The sequence below is a fragment of the Panthera onca genome, chromosome B3 (assembly GCF_046562875.1).
Source record: "Panthera onca isolate mPanOnc1 chromosome B3, mPanOnc1 haplotype 2, whole genome shotgun sequence".
Classification (NCBI taxonomy): domain Eukaryota; kingdom Metazoa; phylum Chordata; class Mammalia; order Carnivora; family Felidae; genus Panthera; species Panthera onca.
The window spans coordinates 6015811-6040989 of NC_138344.1; the positions used below are offsets into that span (position 1 = coordinate 6015811).

At 44.1% G+C, this 25179-nt stretch overlaps 1 protein-coding gene and 1 long non-coding RNA gene across 5 annotated transcripts in view; one reads left to right on the forward strand and one right to left on the reverse strand.

Annotated features, from left to right (window-relative positions):
* Window positions 1–17922, forward strand: part of LOC144616737 (uncharacterized) — a 39199-nt gene extending 21277 nt beyond the window's left edge. The window contains exons 2-3 of the long non-coding RNA XR_013556442.2: window positions 4236–4348; window positions 16146–17922. This is a non-coding gene — a long non-coding RNA (uncharacterized LOC144616737). The remainder of the gene's footprint in view (window positions 1–4235; window positions 4349–16145) is intronic.
* Window positions 1–25179, reverse strand: part of WDR93 (WD repeat domain 93) — a 49627-nt gene that overhangs the window by 14023 nt on the left and 10425 nt on the right. For 3 of the 4 annotated variants that reach the window (XM_078449012.2, XM_060617659.3, XM_078449014.2), the window contains exons 4-11: window positions 24951–25015; window positions 17929–18007; window positions 16108–16223; window positions 14448–14486; window positions 6817–6901; window positions 2727–2898; window positions 1208–1278; window positions 571–657 (exon numbers count right to left, since the gene is read on the reverse strand). In XM_078449012.2, coding sequence (XP_078305138.1) covers window positions 571–657; window positions 1208–1278; window positions 2727–2898; window positions 6817–6901; window positions 14448–14486; window positions 16108–16223; window positions 17929–18007; window positions 24951–25015 — 714 coding nt within the window. The remainder of the gene's footprint in view (window positions 1–570; window positions 658–1207; window positions 1279–2726; window positions 2899–6816; window positions 6902–14447; window positions 14487–16107; window positions 16224–17928; window positions 18008–24950; window positions 25016–25179) is intronic. The other variant, XM_060617658.3, reaches the window with a different exon arrangement.

Here is a 25179-nt window from a genome sequence, read left to right on the forward strand (position 1 = left end):
AATGATATCCGTGTACAGCTCAAGGAATTACCACAAAGTGAACCTGCTCACGTAACTGCCTCCAAGAATTTGTAAAAACCAAAAAAGACCACGTAAGTGGTGGTCCTAAGTGCCTTTCAATTTCAAAAAGCTTTCACATACAGAAACCCTCTGGATTTTGCGATCCACGGCAAGCACGTGCAGTCAGCAGGGATGGATGGTGTGATGAATGAGCTCTGTGTTTCAGATGAGAAAACAGGGTTGGGGGCACGCGGTGACTGGCCTGGGGCTACACAGCTTGCGGGCCTTCATTGGGCCGGGGCCGGATCCGGCCCCTGATGCCAAGCCTCTTTTTGCCTCAGCTGCCAAAGGAGCCCTGTGGACCTGACCGGGCTTTGTCCCTATCGACCTATTCTCTTGGAGAAACGGGACCGCCCAGAGACAGAGCTTTGCGCTCACACCACAGGCCCTGAGCCACCTGCTTCTGCCTGCACAGCTCTGGTCCCCTAAAGTGACGTGTCAGTCACGTGCTCTCAGCTAAGCTGGAGAAGGACACGTTCTCAGGCAGCTCCCATCTCAGCAGCCAAGTACCGGCTTTATCCTTCAGAGTTCGGTTAAGTGAATAGAGGAAGAAGTTGTGGTTTCCGGTCCAATGTATGCCAAGGACACAGGCTACCCCTGGGAAAGAAGAGAGGAAAGGGGCGTCACGTGAGGCAGCTGGGTAGCCCCGGGTTTGTACGGAAGGTGTTTGCCCAAGCGGAAGTCGGTTTGAAGTCAAAAGTGGTGCGTTCTAAGGGGCAGCGCCCAGCAGAGGGGTGAGCCTCCCGGGGAGGAGGGCTGAGCATCCCCGGGAGGGCTGTTCCCACGGCCAGCTGGCCTTCCCCGGTGAGGAGGACGGTCACGCTGCCCCTCAGCGGCTTTCATGTCGTCTAGATAATTCATGTCCTCTTGGCTGTCAGTGTTTTAAATAGCATGTTCTACACAGTGAGTTCATGTTCAGAAGCAGCCTGGCAGGATATGTGCTCAGACCCTCCTCTGTGGCGAGTCACTGCCTGAAGACAGCACGGTCTCCGTTATCAGGGAGTCTGGGCTGGGGCACCATGCGTCCAGACACCGTTAAGTGGCGACCTACTCTCCGCCTCATTGCCTCCCACCGTGCAGGGGTTGCTGGGGTGCTCCCCGAGTGGACCACCTGCCCAGGACAGCCACCTGCATCGTGTTCATTTACCCGAGGGGCTCTTGACGTCTGCTGGCATGGTGGTGACGCGGCCAGGAAGGAGGAAGTGGAACGTGGCCATACTGGGGGAAGAAAAAGAGACACGAGTCAGCCACGGCAGGCTCCTTGGCAAGGAGACACCCTGGCAGAGTCATGGTACTAAAAGCAGAAATGGGTAGTTAGGATGGACCTTCCCAGGGATACAGGGCCATGAGCTAAGTCACATGGGATGTGCCGGCCCTGGTGGCCGCAGACCTGGGAAGTTGGTGAGGGCAGGGCAGGGCAGGCAGAGGCGCGGGAGTCACTCCCGGGCTGGGAACGGCACCCAGCACCCAGAAGAACCTTCTCTGTCCTTGGGGAAGATCCCCTAGTGACCAGACTTGGCTGCCGTGAACAAATGCTCCCTTATGCTGGGGGCAATCCAACCAGGGTGTGCTGATACATCTGTCCTTAAGAAAAGAACAAACCAATTTCCTGAGGTCTATATAGAGTTTGTAGCTTCTTGTGGTATAGAATCCCACTACAGACAGACATTACCCGCAGGTTAACAACGAGCCTGCAGCCAGGCAGCATGCCCCTGAACCTCGCTGGGGCCCAGTTCAGGGCTCAGGTAGCTGCTAGGAGGCCGTAGCCCTAGGAGTTTGTGTCCTGACGTGAGAAAATTCAAGGTGCACTTGGCAGCAAGATGAGGGGTTTCTCTTCCTCTGTGAAGCAAGAATGTTCCTGGTTCCTGAGCTCCACGGTAGCTGTGAAGAGAGCTAGTTCCTAAAACCAGCTCCACCAGATCCTTCAAAGCCTTGGGCTCGGTTTTTACAGTCACAGCAGGGGATTCCTGAGCCCATCTGCTGCCTGAGGTTACAAAGTAAGGTATTTTAGTAATTCTTCGTTAATATATTACATTGAGAAAGACTGGATGGGAATGGAGGAAAATGTGAATAGTGGCAACTTTTATTTCTGTCTTTAGGATCTTCTGTGTTGTCTAGATAATCAGGAAGAAACTTAAAAAAAAATTTTTTTAATGTTTATTTTAGAGAGAGAGACAGCGTGAGCGGGGGAGGGGCAGGGAGAGAGGGAGACACAGAATCCAAAGCAGGCTCCAGGCTCTGAGCTGCCAGTACAGGGCCCTGATGTGGGGCTCGAACTCACAAACTGTGAGATCGTGACTGGAGCCGAAGTCAGCGGCTTAACCGACTGAGCCACCCAGGTGCCCCATCAGGAAAAAAGTTTTTAAAGAGAAGATATACATAAGATTGTAAAACAAACTCGACTTCTCCTCTCCATAGATGTCTATTCCCTCTTTGAAATGCACATGATCAGCCTTTGTTCTAACTCTCTTTGAACAATCTCCACATATCTCTTCAAAAAATCTGAAATTCTCGGGAAAATCTCCCAAACCAGAAACAGCTTTTAATTCAAGTGCTTGGGTTGATTCCTGTGTGTGCCCTGAGAGGAGACACTCTGCCCAACCCCCACCCCCCACTCCGGCTGGAGGCGAGGGAGGGGGAGGGAGCCGGGCCTCCTTCCTGCTCACCTGAGCTGCTCCTCCCCGCACTCTCCATCCAGGTACTTCTTGAACAAGGCTTTGAAGATGGCCTCCTGCTGCTCCCACTGAGTGTCCTTGATGAAGTGGTTCTGCCCTGAGCCCAGCCCGTAGCAGTCCTCTATCTTTGCAAAGACTTCCAGGGGGCTTTTAAATGTGGTACCTAGGTTGAAAAGATCCCAGAATTGGTCAAACCATGGGACTTCCCCCTTCCTGATTTTCCCTTCCTTCCTCCACACTTTCCAGTTTCCTGCAGAATCTCTAGTCCTCAGAAATCCATCTGGGAAGCCAGCGTTCAGTCTTCTCCCCGCCTCTTTCCTCGCCAGGCGGCTTGGCTCAGTGAGCACAGGCTAAGGGCAACCGCCCTCCCCCCTCCTCCTCCTCCAGCCTCACCATCACGTCCTGTTTCCAGATGCCCGGATCCCCAAACAAGGCCAAAGAAAAGTTCACGAGGTCACTAGAGACCTTAGATCACCGTTGCCGTCTTCCCAGCCCAGCAAGGCCCCAAATGTGCCAGTTGCCATCACTACTGAGCCGCTGCTGCAGGGCCCACAGAAACAGACGGTCCCGGCCTCTACCTATGTTGACGTCTATCCAACTACCTTCCTTCAACCATCTCCCTTCTCTGCCAGTCACTTTTCTTACCATTCCCCTTCCCCCCCCCCCCCCGAAAACCTTTCATTTCCTTCTTTTTTCAACTGTTCCTAAATCCACAGTAAAACTGGGTCATTTATTTTCTAGGTTCCCACCCCAGCTTTCAGATGGAGGGTGCCCAGGAGGCCCCCAGTGCCCCAGGTCTCCTTGGCCGGAAGCAATCATTGTTATTCATTTCTCACAGAAGTTTCTATAGGGAGACCACCTTTGTATAAATAAATGGTAGCACAGGATACACTAGTACCCCCCAAGTGTGGTTCCAAGATGAGCAGGGATCTGAGGGGCTCAACCGGAACTTGTTAGAAATGCAGATTCTCAGGCCCCAGCCCCAGCCTGCAGAAACACAAACTGTGTGGCTGGGGCGCAGCATTTTGGGTTTTAACAAGTTCTCCGGCTGAGTCAGATCCAGCTAAAGTTTACACCAGCCCCCTTGCATTTTCCACTCACAAATAGCTTGGAGATCGCTTCCTTTCAGTGCTACAGACCTTCCTTATTGTTGCTTATTTTCATTTACTAAACCTTTTTCTTACTGTGAAATAGAACACGTTCAGCAAAGAGCATTAAAAAATGTATATCTTGGGGTGCCTGGGTGGCTCAGTCGGTTAAGCGTCCGACTTCGGCTCAGGTCATGATCTCGCGGCCCGTGGGTTCGAGCCCCGCGTCAGGCTCTGTGCTGACAGCTCAAAGCCTGGAGCCTGTTTCGGATTCCGTGTCTCCCTCTTTCTCTGACCCTCCCCCGTTCATGCTCTCTCTCTGTCTCAAAAATAAATAAATGTTAAAAAAAATTTTTTTTAAATATATATATCTTAATAAATTATTACAAAGCAAATGTCTGTCTCCACTCAGGTCCAGAGACAGAACATCACCTGCTCCCTGGAAGCTTCGCAGGGGCCCGTCTCCAGTCACAACCTCCTGGCGAGAGCCGCACCCATTCTCTTGGCTTTTCCATAAGCACTGCAGTAAGTTTGTTTTACCTTTGCTGTCTAAATGTGCATCTACACGAAAAAGCTCTGCTTGGCCTGCTTCTGACCGTTACACACAGATGGAATCGTGAAGAGTTAACTCTGTGTCTGCCCTCTTTTGCTTAATATTGTGAGATTTGTCCATTTGGTTGTGGACGGCTGCAGTTTGTTCCTTTTTATTGATAGTATTCCATCAAGTGAATACATGTTCTCTTGTTGACGGACATTTCGGTTGTTTCATGATTGGGGCTATGGAGAATCATGTCACTGTTACCATTCTCGTACATGTCTCCTTGTACGTATTTGCTTGCACACTGTCAGGTACATACCTAGGAGGAGGCTGACCACTTCACCCTGGTTTGCTCAGGAGTTCCCTATGTTTAGCTCTGAAAGCCCCACATCCCAGTAGACCAACCCCTCAGTCCCGGGCAAGCTGGTACGGTCGGTCAAACTGCCGCTGAGTGTAAGTGCTGGGTCTCAGGGTATAAATTATCGTCACCATCACTGGAACAAACCAAACTATTTTCCAAAGTGGTTGTGCCGATTTTCATTGCTAACTGTCGTGTACGAGAGGCCTGCTTGTGATACATCCTCACCAACTTGGTATGGCCCGCCTCTTTTAAATGTTGCCCTCCTGGTGGGTGTGGAGTGGTAGCTCATTATGGTTTTAATTTGCATTTCCATGATAACTAATGATGTTGAGTACACACATTCATCTGTTTATTAGCCATTTGAATAAACTCTTGCCTGTTTTATACTGGATTATCTCTTTTTCTTAATAAGTTGTAGGAATTCTTTACATATTCTCAGTAGGGACCATTCCTAAGTTTTATGTGTTTTGCAACTATCTTCTCCCACTATGTGGCTGCTCCTTCATGCTTTTAATGATGTCTTGGGATTACTAGAAGTCCTTAATTTTAGCAGCCAAATTTGTCAAATTTTTCTTTTATTGTAAGTGCTTTTTGTGTTTTGTTTAAAAAGTCTTTCCCTATGAAATCATAAAGATACTGTCTTATATTATTTTCTAAAAGCTTTACTGTTTTCTCTTTCATATTTGCTTCTATGGGTCGTCTGGAATTTATTTTTGTGTATGGTGGGAGGCAGGAGTCAAGTCTCACTTTTGTTTCCATATGGACAGCCAGCACCATTTATTGAAATGACCATCCTTTCTCTCCTGCTCTGTAATGTCACCTCTGTCAGTTATCAAGTGTCCATTTATGCCTTGGTCTGTTCTGGCCTATCATGTTTATCTATTTTTCTACTACTATATTCTGTATACTATTTCTATCTATATTTCTATATTCTCTCTATATATATTTCTATCTATCTACTATCCACTTATCTATTTTTCTATTGTGTCTTAATTACTATAGCTTTATAATAAGTCTTGATGGAGCAAATCATATCATCGTGTTCTTTTACAAGAGTGAATTGGCTATTCTTGGCCTTTTGAATTTCCTTCTTTGTTTTTGAAAGTTGTAAAGTATTCCTTTGGATGAGTGTACCAGATTTTATTTAATTAGTCTTTTACCTCTATAAATAATGCTGCAGTGAACATTCCTATAGATATATCTTTGAGGTTCTGGGCAGGTATTGAGAGGATATACTCTATCCTCTGCCTACAATGGACTTCTCTGCTCCTCTTGACCTACTCCCACTTGTCCTTCAAGTCCTTCTCCCTCCGCGCCCCCCCCCCCCCCCCGGCAGAAAAAGACCTTCCCAAATGTCCCTTCCTTTGATAAACCCTCTGCCTCCTCCATGGGAAGAGTTGGTCACTCTTTCCTCTATGTTTTCATGGTCCTAAATGTTCCCCATTGCTGCACTTATCATATCCTACAATGCCACTTTCCTCTTATTCTCCCTTGGTAGAACAGCAGCTTTTAGAGTATGGAAAAGGTGTCTTACTCATCTGTGTGCTTGGTGCTTCACTGGCACTCAGCAAATCCTGATGAATGCATTAACACAGGAATACAGAAATGGATGAACTCCAGCTAGATGCCTGTTTTTCCTGATTTTCCAATTCTGTTAGTTACCTATGTCCTTGTAACATTTATATTTTTGTCCTTAGATCCCAGAGCTTATGACTTTTAACGTTTTTTTTTTTTATTTATTTTTGGGACAGAGAGAGACAGAGCATGAATGGGGGAGGGTCAGAGAGAGAGGGAGACACAGAATCGGAAACAGGCTCCAGGCTCTGAGCCATCAGCCCAGAGCCTGACTCGGGGCTCGAACTCACGGACCGCGAGATCGTGACCTGGCTGAAGTCGGACGCTTAACTGACTGCGCCACCCAGGCGCCCCCAGAGCTTATGACTTTTAAAAAAATTTCCTCCTCAGAACTATACTTGTAATTTAGATATTGCTGCTAATATCTAGAAAAGATGGGAAATTTGGACGAAAGCAAAGAAAGAAAAAAACAGAAATTAATATCAGAAATAAAAAGAGTATTAGTTGAATTATACTAACCTGTAACTGGTTTGGGTGGTTTGATCTTCATTATGTGAACTGGCAGACTCAACTTAATGTCTCCTCTAAAACAAATGTTTATATCCTACACGAAGGAAAAGGCACAGCTAATAAGCCAACAAAGGAGATATAACAGAATCATTAAAAACACATCCCAAAAGAAGACAGAAACAGAGGGAAAGGAAGAAAAACAGATGTGACAAATAGGAAGTAAATAGCAAAGTGATTTATTTCAATCCAAATGTATGAACAATCACATTAAATATAAATGGCCTAACTACCCAATTAAAAGGTAGAGACTGTCAGATTGTCTAAAAAGGTAAGACCCAGGGTGCCTGGGTTGCTCAGTTGGTTAAGCTTCCAACTTCAGCTCAGGTCATGATCTCATGGTTTATGGATGCCAGCCCTGTATTGGGCTGTCTGCTGTCAGATCCTCTGTTTCCCCCCCTCCCCCCACCCCTCCCCTGCTCTCTCTCGCTTTCAAAAATAAACTTAAAAAAAAAAAGTAAGACCCCATTATATGTTGTCAAAAAGAAACTAATTTTAAATACAAAGACACCAAATCTATTAAAAGCATAGTAAAAATCCGTCTTGTAAAACTAATCAAAGAAAGTTGGGGTGGCTATATTAATATCTGACATAATAGATTTCAGAGAAAAGAATATTAACAGGGATAAAAATTCACTGAATAATGATAAAATGGTCAATTCATCAAGCAGACATAACATTCCAAACGTTTATGCCCCTAATAACAGAGCTTCAAAATACACAAAGCAAAGATTCATTGAAGTGAAAGCAGAAATAGATAAATCTGTAATCTTAGATATTTGAATACTCCTCTCTCAATAACTGATAGAACAGACAGATAATCAGGAAGAATATAGTAAGGATATAGAAGGAAAAGCAGACATAAATAACTTGACTAACAGCAGCAAAATACACATTTTTTCAAGTGCGTGCAGAACGCTGACCAACAACATAAACCATATTCTGGGCATAAAATCTTAATAAATTTAAAAGGTTTCAAATTATATGAAGTATTTTGTCTAGTCACAATGGAACTAAATTAGAAACCAAAAAAAAGAAAAATATCTGGAACATCACCAGTATTTAGACACTAATATACTTCTAAATAATTCATTGGTCAAACAAGAAATTTAAAAAAAAGCAAATAGGAAGTATTTTGAAGTATTTTTAAAAATGAGAACATCCCATCAAAATATAAAGAATGCAGCTAAAACAGTGCTTAGATGTAAGTTTATAGCACTAAATGCCTATATCAGAAAAGAAGATCTCAAATACATGACCTAGCTTTCTGCCTTAAGAAACTAGAAGGCAAGGAAAAACTTAAACCAAAAGTAAGCAGAAGAAAGGAAATAATAAAAATCAAATTGGAAACTGGTCAGATAGAAAACAAAACAAAAATGTGGAGACAAAGAAATAAAAAACTGGCTCTTTGATAAGATTAATAAAATTGACAAAACTCTAGCCAAGCTGATTAAGAAAAAAAAAGAGAGAAAACACAAATTACCACCATCAGAAATGAAGAAAAGGACATCAAAACAGGTTTTACAGATAATAAAAAGATAATAAGAGAATATTAACCACTTTAAGTCAATACATTTGATAACTTAGGTAAAAATGGACAAGTTCCTTAAACGACACAAAATACAAAAGTTTGCTTAAGAAGAAAGACCTAACCAGGGCGCCTAGCTGGCTCAGTCAGAAGAGTGTGTGACTCTTAATCTCGAGGTTTGAGTTGCAGCCCCATGTTGGGGGTAGTAGCAATTACTTAAATAAAAACTGAAAGAAGGTGGGCGCCTGGGCGGCTCAGTCCATTAAACGGCCCACTCTGGCTCAGGTCATGATCTCATGGTTTATAAGTTCAAGCCCTGCGTCTGGCTCTGTGCTGACCACTCAGAGCCTGGAGTCTGCTTCGGATTCTGTGTCTCCTCCTCTCTCTGCCCCTCCCATGCTCATGCTCTGTCTCTCTTTGTCTCTTGATAATAAATAAAAACGTAAAAAAACAAAACAAAAAAAAAAACCTTAAAGAAGGAGAAAGAGATGACCCTTTGTCACTAAAGACACTGAATTTATAGTTCCACAAGGAAAACTCCATGGCTAGATGGCTTTACTGATAAATTCTATCAAACACTTTAGGAAGAAATAATACCAATTCTACACAAACTCTTCCAGAAAATAAAACAGGAACACTCTACTTATTATATGAGGTCAGCATCATCCTGATACTACAACCAAAAGATGTTAGAAGAAAATAAAATTGGGGCACCTGGCTGACTCAGTCAGTAGAGTGTGCAACTCTTAATCTCATGGTTTCGAGTTTGAGCCCCACACTGGATGTAGAGATTACTTAAAATCTTGAAGGAAGGAAGGAAGGAAGGAAGGAAGGAAGGAAGGAAGGAAGGAAGGAAAGAAATGAAAGAAAGAAAGAGAAAGAAAGAAAGAAAGAAAGAAAGAAAGAAAGAAAGAAAGAAAGGGAAAGAAAGAAAACAAAAAATATCCTTCATGAACACAGATGTAAAATTAACAAAATATTGGCAAGTTAAAATCAGTGAGTTAGGGGGCGCCTGGGTTGTTCAGTCGGTTAGGCGTCCGACTTGAGCTCAGGTCATGATTTCACATTCCCTGAGTTCGAGCGCCGCGTTGGCTCTGTGCTGACAGCTCAGAGCTTGGAGCCTGCTTTGGATTCTGTGTCTCCCTCTCTCTCTGCCTCTCCCTTGCTCATGCTCTGTCTCTCTCGCTCTTAAAATAGATAACATCAAAACAAAACAAAACAAAAATCAGTGAGCTAGATCCATTATGAACAAGGAAGGGGAATAATGTAAGAGACAGATTTTAATTTTCATACTATAGGAGAAACATATTTACATATATCTATAGTTATATATCTACACTAATAAATGACTTCTGACTGAAATTGGCTCAAAAGTTTTTGAAATGATGGACTCATAACCATAGAAGAAATTGAAAACATAAGATTTTTATAGACCTAGAGGTCAAAAAACAAAAAACAAAAAACGACATCCAACTTTCTTTACAAGGCTAGCATAACGCTAATACAAAATTGTGTTAAGAAATCCACAAGAAAAAAAAAAAAACACCACTATAGGCCAATCTCATGTTTGAATTTAGATACTATCTATGAATACAGAACTATCAGTTTGCTTTGCTGGTATTTTATTTAGGACTTTAATATTAGCAAAACACACTGAAGTATAATTAAATGAATTATTATCAAGCATGGATTACCCAAGAATGGAAGTAAGAAAGTTTTGGAGCACCTGAGTAGCTCAATCGGTTAAGTGTCCAACCTTTGATGTCAGCTCAGATCATGATCTCACGGTTCTTGAGATCAAGTCCCGCTCCGGGCATTGTGCTAACAGCATGGAGGGTGCTTGGGTTTCTCTCTGTCCCGCTCTCTCTCTGCCCCTCCCCCCCCCCACACACACTCACTCTCTCTCTCTCAAAATAAAGAAACATTAAAACATATTTTACAAAGAATGTTTCAACATTAGAAAATCTATTAATGCAACCTACTACATTTAGCAGATGAAGGAAGAAAGCAGATGAAGCAGATGAAGGAAGAAAGCTCTTCTCAAAAGATGAGGAGAAAGTATTTGGTCAATGTCCATTCCTAATTAAAAAACAAACAAACAACAAACTCCTAGCAAACGGAGGCTAGAAGAACACATGCTTATCTTGATAAAGGATATTTATTTCAAACACCTATAGTAAGCTTCGGGCATAATAGGCAAACAGTTGGAGGACCCCTGTTACATCCTGGATAGTCTATCACACCATGACTATTCAGCATTTTCCTAGAGATCCTAGAACATAGAACAAGGCAAGAACAATAAATAGGAGAAATAAATACTTGAGAGAGGAAAAGTTGTCAGTATTTATAGTTATGGTTGTCTAGCTAGAAAATCCAGCAGTGTCAGCTGGCAAACCATTAGAACTTCAGTAGAAAGGCCAACAGTCCTGAGACTAGGGTAAATAAAGGAAGTGAGGCACTTTCAGGAGGCACTCACTCTTAGGTGCCCACCCCCACACTTGCATGACCCCAACAGTGTCTATGTTTTGCTGACCTCACCGTAATCTTGGCCGAATATAAGATCAACATACAAAAATCGATAGCTTCCCTATGTACTAGTGTGGTGGCCATTGTCATCATTTTGGCTATCCAGCCCTCAACATCTTTTCTACCTTGAGGGGACTCACCTATGGTGTGAGTCTGGGAGAATCTGTGTCCCTCTAAGGAACTGAAGGGACCAGATTCTTCTTTCTGTCCCTTGGAGGTTAGGGTGTTGGCACATGACCAAGGCTCAACCAGCTGTGTGCTCCTGCCTGGGACTGTGACTCTTGAGGAAGTGACACAGAGATCCAGAAGCAGGAGAGAAATTATTCACAGTGGAGGTGGCCATGTCGAGAGCCCAGTGACAGAGCCATCATGGAAAGCCCAGCATCACCTTTGGTGGCTGTGTCTCTTGGGCGGGGGGGGGCGGTGATGGTCAGGAGTAGTGGTAGTAGAGTTCTGGCTACAATGTTTTCACTGCCTACCCTCCCTTGTGCCTTCCAGTTCTCTGAAACTTGATATCCTTACAACTTCTTTGCGCAAATGAGTTGATGAATACTGATACAGCCTCGGATCAGCAATAACTAGCTAGAAAATATAGATGGTAGTGTGAACGGGTAACATTTAACACCTCTCCTTCCTGAAACCCCATGAAAATGACAGGAAGGTGCTTTTTAAAAAAGGAATAGGGGTGCCTGGGTGGCTCAGTCGGTTAAGCGTCCAACTTCGGCTCAGGTCATGATCTCACAGTTCGTGGGTTCGAGCCCTGCGTTGGGCTCTGTGCGGACAGCTCAGAGCCTGCTTCTGTCTCCCTCACTCTCTACCCTTCCCTGCTTGTGCTCTGTCTCTCCCTCTCAAAAATAAAAATAAACATTAAAAAAATAAACTCATAAGGAATAAGAGAATAAAAAGGAAACAAAAGCAAGAAAATTTTGGACTTGGGAAGCAGGTGGCTAAATGATTTAGCAGACCTAAGAAAGATCTGAACCCGGGGAGAAAGCCTGGGAGTCACTTGATTCACATCACAAAGGCCCTAAAGACTCAAGAAAATGACAGCTCAGGTGTCTCTGGATTCAACAGGATTGGTTGAAAATCTCTTTAAGACGCTTTTAAACTCTTAGACTCCCTAACTGCAAGTAGCAGACAGAATGCAGTTAAAGTTTACATACTGAATGTTGAGGTCACCCCTCCCACACCCCAAGGCATGTTCCCCAACCGCCTCTGCAACTCAGGTGAGAGCTGGGTTGTTAGAGTAAAGGTAGCACCTGCACTGAGCAGTAAGCGAGGCCTCGCCCACATCCTTCCCGGGGAGCCGCACCCAGCCTGTGGGCGCCGCGCACCATAGCTTTCCCCGGTGTCTGTGAGCATCTGTGCTTCATGTCGATTTATCTTGTACATACATTAGCAACCCTAAGAGAGGTTATTTTGGGGGTCTGGGAATGCTCAAACGTTGTCCCACGTAAGTTAGTGGTAATTGCTTCTTCACTTTACCCCATGTTGGCTTAGAAAGGTGTTTCATAGGCACGCTCTACTTAAGGACAGCAGGGGAAACCTGTAGTCTCAAGACACAGACAGGAGTGTGTCCCAACACTGCAGCCCAGCTGGGGTACCCTTTAGCAAAACCAGTTAACAAGCCCCACCCATGCCCACAGGGCTGGCTTCCTGTCAGTTTCTCAGTGACCCCTACCTTTAGATAGGAGTAGAGAGCCAAGTGAAGAAAGTGTCCGTTTGGAAAGACAGAGACCAAAACAAATAGTAGGGAAAAAAGCAACTTTGGGGAAATAGACCAAACATGGAGAAGAAACATCAAAAATTACCATAAATGTTTTTAGGAAAGTCATTAACATTTATGAAAGAAAGAAAAGAGAAAAGAAAGAAAAAAGGGGGAGGCTCTTGTAAATGAAAATATGATAGCAAAAATGAAAAACTCAGAGAGTGGAGACACTGAGCAGATGAGCTCTCCCCAAAGGTAGAACAACAACAAAAATATGGAAAATAGAACAGAAAATACACAATAAGGTCACCCCGCTAGCACGTGGCATTGACGAGATTAGAATCCTGGCAGTTTTGCTCCAAAGTTCATTAAGGTCTTGGTGCAGGCAGATGAGTATTTTAATGGAATAGGATAAAGAACATAGAAATAAAGTAGGAATGATAAAAGGTCACATTTCAAAACAAATGGGAAAAGATGACTCAAAAATATTTGTGTGACAATTGGCTACTTAAAAGAAACAGATGAAAGTTGGCTCCTTCCTCACTCTGTTCACAAAAGACACTCCCCTATGAATTAAAGAGGGAAATGTCAAAAATGAAACTCTGAGATTATTAGAAGAAACCACAGGAGAATTTATTTATAACCTTGAGGTAGGGAAAGCCTACTTACGTGCGATGGGTATAAAAAAAAAAAAACTCCAACTGCATCAAAACTTATAACTTCTTTACAACAGAAAAGCACATAAACCAAGGAAAAAGGGAAACAACAAACTGGAAGAAAATATATAACGAGCAAGTGATACAGGCAGGCAATTCAAAGAAAACCTCAGTGGCCAATAAAAAAATATGAAGAGATCAGTGAAAATTACATGAGATGCCATAGTATTCCATTAGTTTGCACCCCCCCCCCACACACACACACTGGAAAGCATGGTATGCTCTTGGCCTCAAAGGGAGAGCTGGGAAGGCCCCCGCCCCGGGGAAGCCACTCTGTTCTCTAAGGTATCCCAATACAGAGATGAAGCCCCCCAAGAAACTTGGCTTGGTGGAATGGGCTGTTATTTTGGCAGGGGCAAATTGGGTTTCATGGGACCTGAGTATATACATTTTAGGGGTCTCTAAAAGAAAGAACACAAAATTTTCAACACAAAATGCCCATAGCCACCCTAATACCACCCAATATGGGGGGAAATGTGACAGGGGAAGTTTGAGTGAAAACAGACAGTGGTCCTAAGTGACTGGTTAAAATATTACTTTTGCTAATTTCACAAAAAAATACATGTGAACACATTGGTCAGACCCCTCACAGGGCCTTGGAAGGGGCCATACAAGTGAGGGGCCCTGAAATTTAACCCCCTGTGTCTTCTTGGAAATCTATCTCTGGACAACTGACTTGGGTCAATTATCCTCAAGGATAGGGGACAATTCTCCATGGATGAGGCATGAGATTAAGTCACAGAGTATCTGAAAAGAGTGCCCTGTTGGAACATTTCACTAGTATACTTGATATTTAAAGTAAATTTCAAGTCAAAATAAAAATCTATAGCATGCGGCTTGAATCTGTCTCCCTGGAGATTTTCTTTGAAGTTCCTTACCATTGAGGTGCCTGGGTGGTTCAGTCGGTTGGGCGTCCGACTTCCGCTCAGGTCATGTTCTCACGGTTCGTGGGTTTGAGCCCTGCGTTGGGCTCTGTGCTGACAGCTTGGAGCCTGGAGCCTGCTTCGGATGCTGTGTCTCCCTCTCTCTGGCCCTCCCCTGCTCACACTCTGCCTCATTCCCTCTCTCAAAAATAAACATTAAAAAAATACATAAAGTTCCTTACCATTTCCAAATTATCTGAAGTCACAGAATCAGGAGTATTCTGAGGAAAAAAGTGAGAAATTAATTCATAATAGGCTTGATGTACGTCCCCCCACCTCCTCTGAATCTCTTTCTTCCCCTGTTACTGTTGGCAGTAGTGACCTGTAGAAAGAAACAGAGGACCGATATTTGTGTGGTCCTCTGGCCTGCAGGATATTTAACACACGATCCCTACTGTCTAAGATCTTAAAATGTAGTAGGGGAAACTGGAAATAATGATACGAGGAAAAATGAATGAACAGAGGTAAGGAGATCAGTCAGGAAGCCATTATAAAAATCTAAGTCGAAGTGAATATTCCTGATTGGCAAAATATATTGGCGATGTTGGCAATTTTATTTAACCAACTCTACATGTAATTCACAGTACCAGGACTACCCCCGGGACTGGTGATATTTGGTTGGTTCTCAGTTATGGAAACTGAGTGAATTATGGTGAGAAACATCCCCTTTCCAAGGTAGTTTTCCCAGTTGGATAATAAATTAAGCCCTCAAAAAAATGTATCTTTTGGATACAGAGTATGATACTGTGTGGTTGGTTAATAAGGAGTAGAAGGTGTGTTCTTAACAGTCCAGAAAATTATCATCTAGTTAATTAAAAAAAAAAAAAACTTTCATGCACAAAAGGATAACTAAAATTCAAGGTAGTATATGGGGAAATGCCAAAAAAGAGGTATAAGAAATAAATTCTGTAAGAGTTTAGAGGAGGAAGATCTCTGGGCTGGTAACTCTTCCAGTGATCAGGACTACACCCCTCTTTGAAGACATTCACTGGGGAGAAAAGGCATTTGTTTGAAGCCACTCAGTGAACTCAGTGGTGAATGTGAGTCTCAAACTCACTCTCCTATATTAATAAGTTCATAAGTCTTTTGCACCTGATACAGTGTGTTTTAAAAGCTCACCCAATTAATAATTGTTGCTGGTTAAAAACTAGTAAGTGCATATTGGATGGATGAGCAGATCAGGTCTCAGAATAATATTTACTGAGGAACTATATTTTAAAGACACAGCACAAGGTCCACATATAATTAAACTGAAGTGGGGGCCTGTGCTGGCTCAGTTGGTAGAGCATGCAACTCAAGATCTCGGGGTTGTGAGTTCGAGCCCTACGCTGGACGTAGAGATTACTTAAAAAAAACTAAAAAATAAAAATAAATAACCTGAAATGGTAGAGCTCCTGATTTCTAAGAATAATGTGAAAAATATATATACTGTATTCTCATATATCAAGAACAACCTGTTTATACCATAATCTGGGAAATTCAGTGGAATGCAAGGCATGAAAGGATTATTTCAGCCCAGATGGGGAAAAAAATTACCAATGAAGCAGGAGTCAGGATAAAAGATGACCCCCTCCCCGAAATGCCTGGGAGCGGCTTTGGTACAGAGGCGACTCTCAGACCAGAGACAGAGTAGGGCTCCCACTGCTGAAGACACCTCTATTTTTTAATATCTCGTTTTAACCAAAGCAAATCGACTTTGGAGTCGTGGGCCGGAGCACCTGCTGTCCTCTCCTACAGCCTCTGTAGGGCCCCCTTCATCTTGAAATTCCAAGGAGGATTTAGTTTGGATGTGGGTCAAGGGTAAGGAGAAACCTATCCATGGGAAAGGGAGATGTCTCCTACCAGTTGCAACTGTCTGACTTTCTTCTTTGGATTTATAGCAAGTTGGGGGTGCTCCACTTCCTTGAGCCAAGACTCCTTGGGCAATCTGTACACATCCAGCCAAATATCTCCGGCTCCTGCATTGGGAAACCACGGACCCGTTGAGCAATCGCGAGCAGGCGATAAGTCTCCTGTGAGGGATGGCCTGTCGTCTCAGAACCCCTGGCCCAGAGACCTGCTGGAGCCCTCGGAACGGCAACTTTGACAAACGGAAGGAGATGTCATTGCAAGTCCTTGCTCCTGGAGAACTGGTGAGCCCCTCCCGACGGGCCTCTGCCACCTGAAGGAAACAGGGCCCCTCCCACTCACAGCACTGATATGACCGTTTTTTAACCAAGCTGCCTGCTCTGGCCGTTCCCCATGTTTTCTAGGCTCCAAATGGTAAATTCCAGTGACATTCTGTCTTACAGTTTTTCCCGTCTGGGGAGGACGGTGGTATAAACAGCCTCAGTAACTGAGAGGGGCATGGCTAAGGGCTAGAATTGGGAGAGATCGCTCAAGAGCGTTCTTCTGGCTGATATTAGAGGAAGTCACAACCCACGGAAGTGACTGTGGGGCTTTAACTCATCATAGAAACGCACTCAGCTCCTATCCGGAATTCCTGTCAACCTGGGAAGGCTTGCTTTCCCATGGTGTGGGCACCTGGCTCAGTGTTTCCTCTAGAAAGTAATCATCTGGACACGTGGATTTCAGACTTCTGCCCCCCAGTCCTGTGAGAGAATAAATATCTTTGGTTTTGAGCCACCCGGTTTGTGGTGCTTGGTTGGGGCAGCCCCAGGAACTTCTAAAGAGTATAAAAGCTTCCTCTGATGCATAAAACATTATGAAGTATACGCTTTCTCTCAAGCACTTCACATTTGAGGGGCCCGGGGCAAGAATATAAATAGAGGCCCAAAGTTAAAAATCAAGCTAACAGTCACTTGAATAAAATATGTCCTATCACCATAGTAATGATTACAGCAGGTAGGATCCAAGATGAATGCTAGAACTGGTGGCCATCCTTTAAGGGGACCCAGGATACGTGCGTTGCCTCGTGTTTATCATTACTGTGGCGGTTTCAATATATGCCTCCAAATTCTTTGATCCTCCTACCTCAAAGAGGTAGAGAGGCTTAAATCCTCTGCCCTAGAGTGTGGTCCAGGCATAGTGACTTGCTTCTAACAGAGTATGGGAAGGGAAGTGTTTTATCAATGGAGGAATCTGGCAGACACCTGTTAGGCAGGTGATGTCGCTAGCACATACACCCTGATATACAGTGACGAGAGCACTTCACCCCTGTGGCATTTCCCCCAAATCCTTAACCCCAGTTGAATCCTGAGAAAAATATCAGGCAAATTGAAATTGAGAGACATAGTGCAAAATATCTAATCGGTATTCTTCAAAAAAGCGTCAAGGTCAAGAAAAACAAAGACCAAGAAATTGTCATAGATGGGAGTAGACTAAGAAGACACGATGAGTAAATATAATATGACATCCTGAACTGAGCCTTGGAACAGAACTATTAGTGGAAAAACTGGCGAAATCTGGGGGGGAAAAAAAACTTTAGTTAATAGTATTGTACCAATGTCATTGCTTAATTTTGACAAATGGTCACATTAAATGTCGGTATTGGGGAAGCTGGGCGAAGGGTGCAGGGGAACTCTGTACCTATCTTTGTAGCTCTTCTGTAAATCTTTGCAAAGTTTCTGTAAATTATTTCTAAATAAAACGTTTGGAAAAAAGGTGGTCGTCTGCAAGAGACTACACATCTGAACCTTCTCAACCACCTTTGGTTAATCTTGCCTTGTAGGAGGAAGGCTGCGAAGTCGCCTCCGTGGGAGATCTCCGTCTTCAGACAGGTGGTTTGCTTGCTGATATCGTCCTGGGAAGAAGAGAGGGGCGGGAAGAGGGAGCTCAGCCTGAGGACAGATGGGAGTGTGTTTCGGGGTCTCTTGGGGTTCATACCAGGAAACATGAGTCCTTTTAAAGCTCGTGACATAAAAAAGATGTCTCGAAATGCTTCATACTTCCCATTTTTGTACAGGAGTTGGTCAAGATCGTATGTAAAGAAGCAGAACTCGATTTTCTGCCTGAACATTTTTGGACTTATTTCCTGGTTTTTTAAATACTCCAGATGGTTGTGGTGATTGCATACTATCTGTTCTCCTGGTCATATCTGCAAACTCTAAAGACCTGCGCCAGCACTCAGTTATTCAAAATGAGATGAAGAAAGTTCTACTGAAAACTCTGGTCAGCCACTTGAAGAAAGGCTCCATCTGGACCTTAGCAGTGCCTCTGTCTGTTCCGGCTGCTATAACAAAATACCATAGACTGGATGGCTCACAAACAATGAACCTTTATCTCTCACAGTCCTGGAGGCTGGAAATCTAAGATTTCCAAGGACTTCAAGAACCTGGCCGATGCAGTGCCTGCTAAGGGCCTATTTCCTGGTTCACAGATTTCCTGCCTGCCACCTTCCCGGTGTGTCCTTACATGGCAGAAGGGTTGAGGGAGCTCTCCTAGGCCTCATATAAGGGCACTAATCCCTTGCCCTTGTCCTTGATGAAGGCTCTGTCTTCATGACCTAAACACCTCCCAAAGGTCCCACCTCCCACTATCATCACAATGGGGATTAGGATTTCAACCCGGATTTTGTGGGGACACAAACATTTAGTCCATAGCAAGTAGAGACTGACTGTAACCCTAGTATGAAATCTACTCGAATTTCAGGCCAGGTGAGAGACTCCATGTTTATGGTTGTCTATGACTTGCTTTTTAATTTTCTTAATTGTATCTTTATAATAACAAAGATAATTAGTAGTAGTAGTAATATTTTAAGTTTATTTATTTTGAGAGAGAGAGGATGAGCAGGGGAGGGGCAGAGAGGGGACAGAGGATCCAAAGTGGGCTCTGTGCTGACAGCAGAGAGCCCGATGTGGGGCTCGAACTCACGAACCGTGAGATCGTGATCTGAGCTGAAGTTGGATGCTTAACTGACTGAGCCACTCAGACGCCCCAAAGATAAGTATTATTATTTTTAAGGCCTTTATTCAGGCTCTGTGCTGACAGCTTGGAGCCTGGAGCCTGGAGCCTGCTTCAGATTCTGTGCCTCCCTCTCTCTCTGCCCCTGCCTTCTCTCTCTCTCTCAAAAATGAATAAACATTGAAAAAAAAAAAAAAAGAACTTTATTAACAGGTGCTTGCATTTTGTTGACTTTTTGAAAAAAAATCAAGTTGTAATGTTTTATTGCAAATTAAAAATGAGGTGCTTAAAAATCTCAACTTGGCTAGATACGAAACAATTTTAAAACCATTAAAAAAGTATATTGAAAAAAAAAAGGCTTTTTGAAAAACCCATTTGGTATTACCAAAAAGAGACATCTTCAGGTAAAAATAAAAATCAGGGGTACCTGGGTGACTCAGTCGGTTGAGCATCTAACTCTTGATTTCTGCTTAGGTCATGATCTTGCATTTGGTGAGATTGAGCCCCACATGGGGCTCTGCCCTGACAGTGCAGAACCTGCTAGGGATTTCCCCCTTCCCCCCTCTCTCTGTCCCCCTCCTGCTTCTGCACTCTGTCTCAAAATAAATAAACAAACAGGGGTGTCTGGGTGGCTCAGCTGGTTAAGCGTCCGACTTCGGCTCAGGTCATGATCTCTGGATTTGTGAGTTCGAGCCCTGCGTCGGGCTCTGTGCTGACAGCTCGGAGCCTGGAGCCTGCTTCGGATTCTGTGTCTCCCTCTCTCTCTGTTCCTCCCCTATTCATGCTGTCTCTCTCTCTCAATAAACATTTAAATTTTTTTTAAATAAATAAACATTAAAAAAAAACAGATGCTGGCATAAATAGTGACACTAGTTCCAGTTGTCTGGTCAACAGTAGAAAAACAAGGTCTTCAGCTCCGATCTTTCGTTTGCCCCTTACTGCTGGGATTTCATAATCATTTCTATTTCCCCCGTCCCCCCATTCCCTCCCCTCCAGCAACCACCAATCAGTTTTCTGTATTTAAGAGTCTGTTTGTTTCTCTTTTTTGTTTGTTTTTGTTTCTTAAAATCCACATATGAGCAAAATCATATGGTATTTGTCCTTCTCTAACTTAGTTCACTTTGCGTAATACTCTCTAGTTCCATCCATGTTGTTGCAAATGACAAGATTTCATTCTCTTTTTATGGCTGAGTAATATTCCATTGTGTGTGTATATATATACCTCATCTTCTGGATCCATTCATCAGTCGATGGACACTTGGGTTGCTTCCGTAATTTGTCTACTGTAAATAATGCTGCAGGAAACACAGAGAGGTACGTATATCTTTTTGAATTAGTGTTTTCATTTTCTTTGGTTAAATCCCCACTAGTGCAATTGTTGGATCATAGGGTAGTTCTATTTTTCATTTTCTGAGGAACCTCCATACTGTTTTCCAGAGTGGCTGCACCAGTTTGCATTCCCACCGACAGTGCACGAGGGTTCCTTTTTTCCCACGTCCTCGCCAATACTTGTTATTACTGTCTTTTTGAGTCTAGCCATTCTGAGAGGTACGAGGCAATATCTCATTGTGGTTTCGATTTGCATTTCCCTGATGATGAGTCATGTTGAGCATCTCTGCCTGTGTCAATTGACCGTCTAGATGTCTTCTTTAGGGAAATGTCTGTTCGTGTCTTCTGCCCAGTTTGTCATTGGATTATTTGGTTTTGGGTGTTGAGTTGTATCAGTCCGTTGTTTATTTTGGATCCAAACTCCTTGTCAGGTGTATCGTTTGCAGATACCTTCTCCCATTCCCTAGGCTGCCTTGTCATTTTGTTGAAGCATTCCTTCACCGTGCACCTCTTATCTTGGTGTAGTCCAGGTGGTTTATTTTTCCTGATCACGTCTTGTCAGAGGACTGAAGCTGGCGGTGGAAGAGTAGGTAAGCCTGCATTTACTCAGCCCCTCCCTGCTCCGCCTTGGGAACCAGGAAGTCTCACCTGAATTCTTGGCTGCTTTTGTCCCTCTGCCATCTTATGGCTTAGGTTTTCTGGGCGTTTGCGTTAGTAACAGAAGTTGCGGGGTTGAGGTGGCTGCTGACCTTGGCTCTCATCTTGATTTTCCCCCAATACAGATTCTCTCACTGGTGTACCTGGTTCTGCGCCCTGCTTGTCAACCCCCTCCATCCATTCTTCCTGCGCAGGAGGGTTGGTGTGGTATGGCGGGTCTCTGCCTGTACACAGGTAGGGACTGTTGCCTGCACAGGGCCCAATGCTGCGGGGCCTGACCTTCAGGGGCACCTTCTGACCCCTCATTCCTTCCCCCACTCTCACTAGGTGGGATCCTGCTGGTGATTGCATGGAGGTCCAGCCGTAGACGGGGACAGCATTCACAGTGGCTGTGTTCCCCTACAGATGTACTGTCTTGTGCTGAATTCCACCAGGGCCTTAACACCTGCTGCCTCACACACTTTCTTCTCCAACAGTACCAAACTTCACCGTCTCGCCATCTCCTCCACCGAAAGGACCCTTCCTGGGGTTACTCTCTATGGCAATCTGCCGTCCAAATACATCCTCCTTGGTGTCTTTCCTGCTGATGAAACCCTGTCTGTTCTCCATGTGGAACCATCTGACTGTTCCCTAACCATCGTTGCCATGACCTCCTTGTCCCCGCCAGCAGGTGCCAGTGCTCCCTGCAACACGGCAGGTGGTGTGGGCAGGGGCCTCCGCCTCACTGCTCGGGATTGTGCTCATGCTGTCCGGGGCCAGCTGTGACAGCGGTGGCTCCTCCTGGGGTGTGAGGGTCACTGGGCTGGTGCCGGCAGTGGTGGGGGAGGGGGGCTGCTCAAGGCTCTCAGGGCTCCAGTTAGTTCCTGCTACAGAGTGAACTCTAATAACATCTTTTGATGAGGAGTTTTAATTCTTTTCAAACAGCTTTATTAGAAATATAATAACATATACTAACTACACATTTCATGTTTATTTATTTTTGAGTGAGAGAGAAAGAGCAAGAGGTGGAGGGGCAGAGAGAGAGGGAGACACAGAATCCGCAGCGGGCTCCAGGCTCTGAGCCGTCAACACAGAGACCGACGCGGGGCTGTGAGATCATGAGGCTTAACTGACTGAGCCACCCAGACACCCCTCGAACTACACGTTGAAAGTGTACAATTTGACGTTTCGACATATGTATATCCCTTAAAACCATCACAAGACCGTGAACATATCCATCACCCCCAAAAGTTTCATCCTGCCCTTGGTAATCATTCCTTCCACCTTCCTCCCACCGCACCCCAGGCAAAAACTGATGCTCTCCGTCACTACCTTAGTTTGCATTTTCTAGCATTTTATATAAATGGAATCATTCAGTATGTACTCTTTTTGTTTCTGATTTCTTTCACTCGGCGTAATTATTTTAAGATGCATCCACATCGTCATGTGCCTGAATATTAGTAGTTCATTCCATCGTGTGGGCATACCGCAGTTGGCTTATCCACTCACGTGCTGATGGACTTTTGGGCGTTTCTGGGTTTTGGCTCTTACGCGTAGAGCTGCTTACAAACAGTCATGTGCACGTATCTGTATGGAGATATGCTCTTATTTCTCCTGTGTAAATATCAAGGCGTGGAATGCCTGGATTGTATGGTAGGCGTACGTTTAACTTTTCAAAAAAACTGCCAAAGGGACGCCTGAATGGCTCCGGCAGTACAGTGAGCAACCCTTGATCCCGGGGTTGTGAGTTTCAGCCCAGTGCTGGGCGTAGAGATTAAATTAATTAATTAATTAGTTAGTTAAAAAAATAAAACCTACCACAACGATTGTACCGTTATACTTGACCGCCAGCAGTGCACGAGAGTTCCAGCTGTTCTGTGTCTGTGTCCCTGTCAGCACTTGGTATGGTCGGTCTTTTTAATTTTAGCCAGGCTAATACATGCACAGTGGTAGGTCATCGTGATCTTGACTTGCATTTCACCAATGACTAAGGATGTGGAGCATCTTACTGTCTTTCCAAATAGCTTCTTTGGTCAGCTGTCTTTTCTTTTCAAATCCTTTGCCCATTTTAAAAGCTGGGTGTTTTTAATCCTTCATTTTCGAGTTTGTGTTTTGAGAGTTCATCACGTGTTCGGGATTCAAGTCATTTCTCGGGTCTGTGATTTACAATTATTTTCTCCCAGTCTATTGCTTGTCTTTTTATTCTTTTACCAGTGTCATCTACAGAAGAAGTTTTAAATTTAGATGAAGTCCAATTTGTCAGTTTTTTCCTGTATGTTGTGCTTTTGATGTTGTAGCTAAAACCTTTTGGCCTAACCCCAGGTCACGAGACTTTCTCTTATGTTTTCTTCTAGAGGTTTTATGATTTTAGATTTTACATATAGACATATGACCCACTTCAATTTTTGTGTTTGTTGTGAGAATAAGAAGTTTTTAACTTTGATGAAGTCCAATACCAATTTTTTCTTTTATATTCAGTGCTCTTCATGTCCTAAGAAATATTGTAGCAAATATATTTTCTTGTGTTTTCTTCAAGAACCCTTTACATTTAGACCTGTAATCCACCTCAAATTAATTCTTTTTAAAATGTTTATTTATTTATTTTGTGAGAGAGAGAGAGAGAGAGAGAGAGAGAGCGAGCACGGGTGCACAAGTGGGGGAGGGGCAGAGAGCGAGAGAAGGAGACAGAGAATCAGAAGCGGGCTCCAGGCTCTAGCTGTCAGTGCCGAGCCCGACGCGGGGCTTGAACCCATGAACCACAAGATCATGACCAGAGTTGAAGTCAGACGCTCAACCAACTGAGCCACCCAGGCACACCTCGAATTAATTCTTATATATGGTATAAAGTAAGGCTGAGGTTCATTTTCCCTCCCACTTTTTTTTTTGATGTTTATTTTTATTTTTGAGAGAGAGCATGAGTGGGGAAGGGGCAGAGAGAAAGAGGCAGGGACAGAGGATCAAAAGCGAGCTCTGTGCTGACAGCAGCAAGCCTGATGCGGGGCTCGAACTCACAAACCATGAGATCATGACCTGAACCAAAGTCGGACGCTCAACCGATTGAGCCACCCAGGTGCCCCATCCCTCCCACGTACTATTCTAGCATTCCAGCATCATTTGTTGAAAATACTTTCTCTTCCCCACTGACTTCCTTTGATGCCCATCAATGGTATTCTTTATAAGACAATGGTATTTTTTATAAGGCAATTAAAAATTTTACGGTGGGTTCATTGAGTCACAAAATACTTTCTGAGAACCCACTGAATACAGGTAGTGTGCTAGGAGCAGGGGAGGCATGGGTGAATAGTGTCCCCTGCCCTCAAGAAGGTTATGTCCAAGAGAAGAAGCGGTCATACAAACAAATAGGATGGAGGGTGGAGAAAACACTGTGACAGAAAGTCGTGCCGTATGGGGGTAGACAGAGGAGGGAGAGACCGGGTCCTTGGGGCATAAGAGGGAAAGTATCTCAGAGGATATATTTGAGCTGGTCTTGAGGGAAATGTAAGGAAGGAGGGAGATTTAACAGGCGCACATGGTAGGCAGGGAGGCAAGGAGAATACTCCCAGCAGAGGGAACAGGATGTGAAGCAGCCTGGAAAATTCAGGGACTTGTAAGTAGTTGTTGAATGTGTCGGTCTGGTGCTCAATCTGGAGTTCCTTAGTAAGCGTCTTCTCTGGACAACATGGTAAGTGAATCCAAGGCATTCAGCATGTGCCCTTGGATGGCGGGGCATCTTTTAATCGGATCTCTTAGAGGAGGTGCTCTGTCCAGAGAGTCGCTATCTTTCTACTCTAGGACAGCTGTCGTCACCTCCATATTAAAAGTAAACTTCATCTGCTACAGCTCTTAGCCCAGCCACAGGTAAGAGAACAGGAACTTACCACTTCATTGATGGCTTTGATTAGGAAAAGACCATCCTTACAAAAATAAAACAGTCTAGCGATACCTGAAATGGAAAAATCAGTGACAGACCATTGAGTCAGAGAAGAACCGGAATTTTATATCTGACTTTCTGAATTCTCATCGTGCGCTCATGGGTCCTTAGGCCTCCTCCTGGCCCCTCCACAGCCCCTGCTGATCTCAGTCTCCCTGCTTTCCTCCACCCCTGTC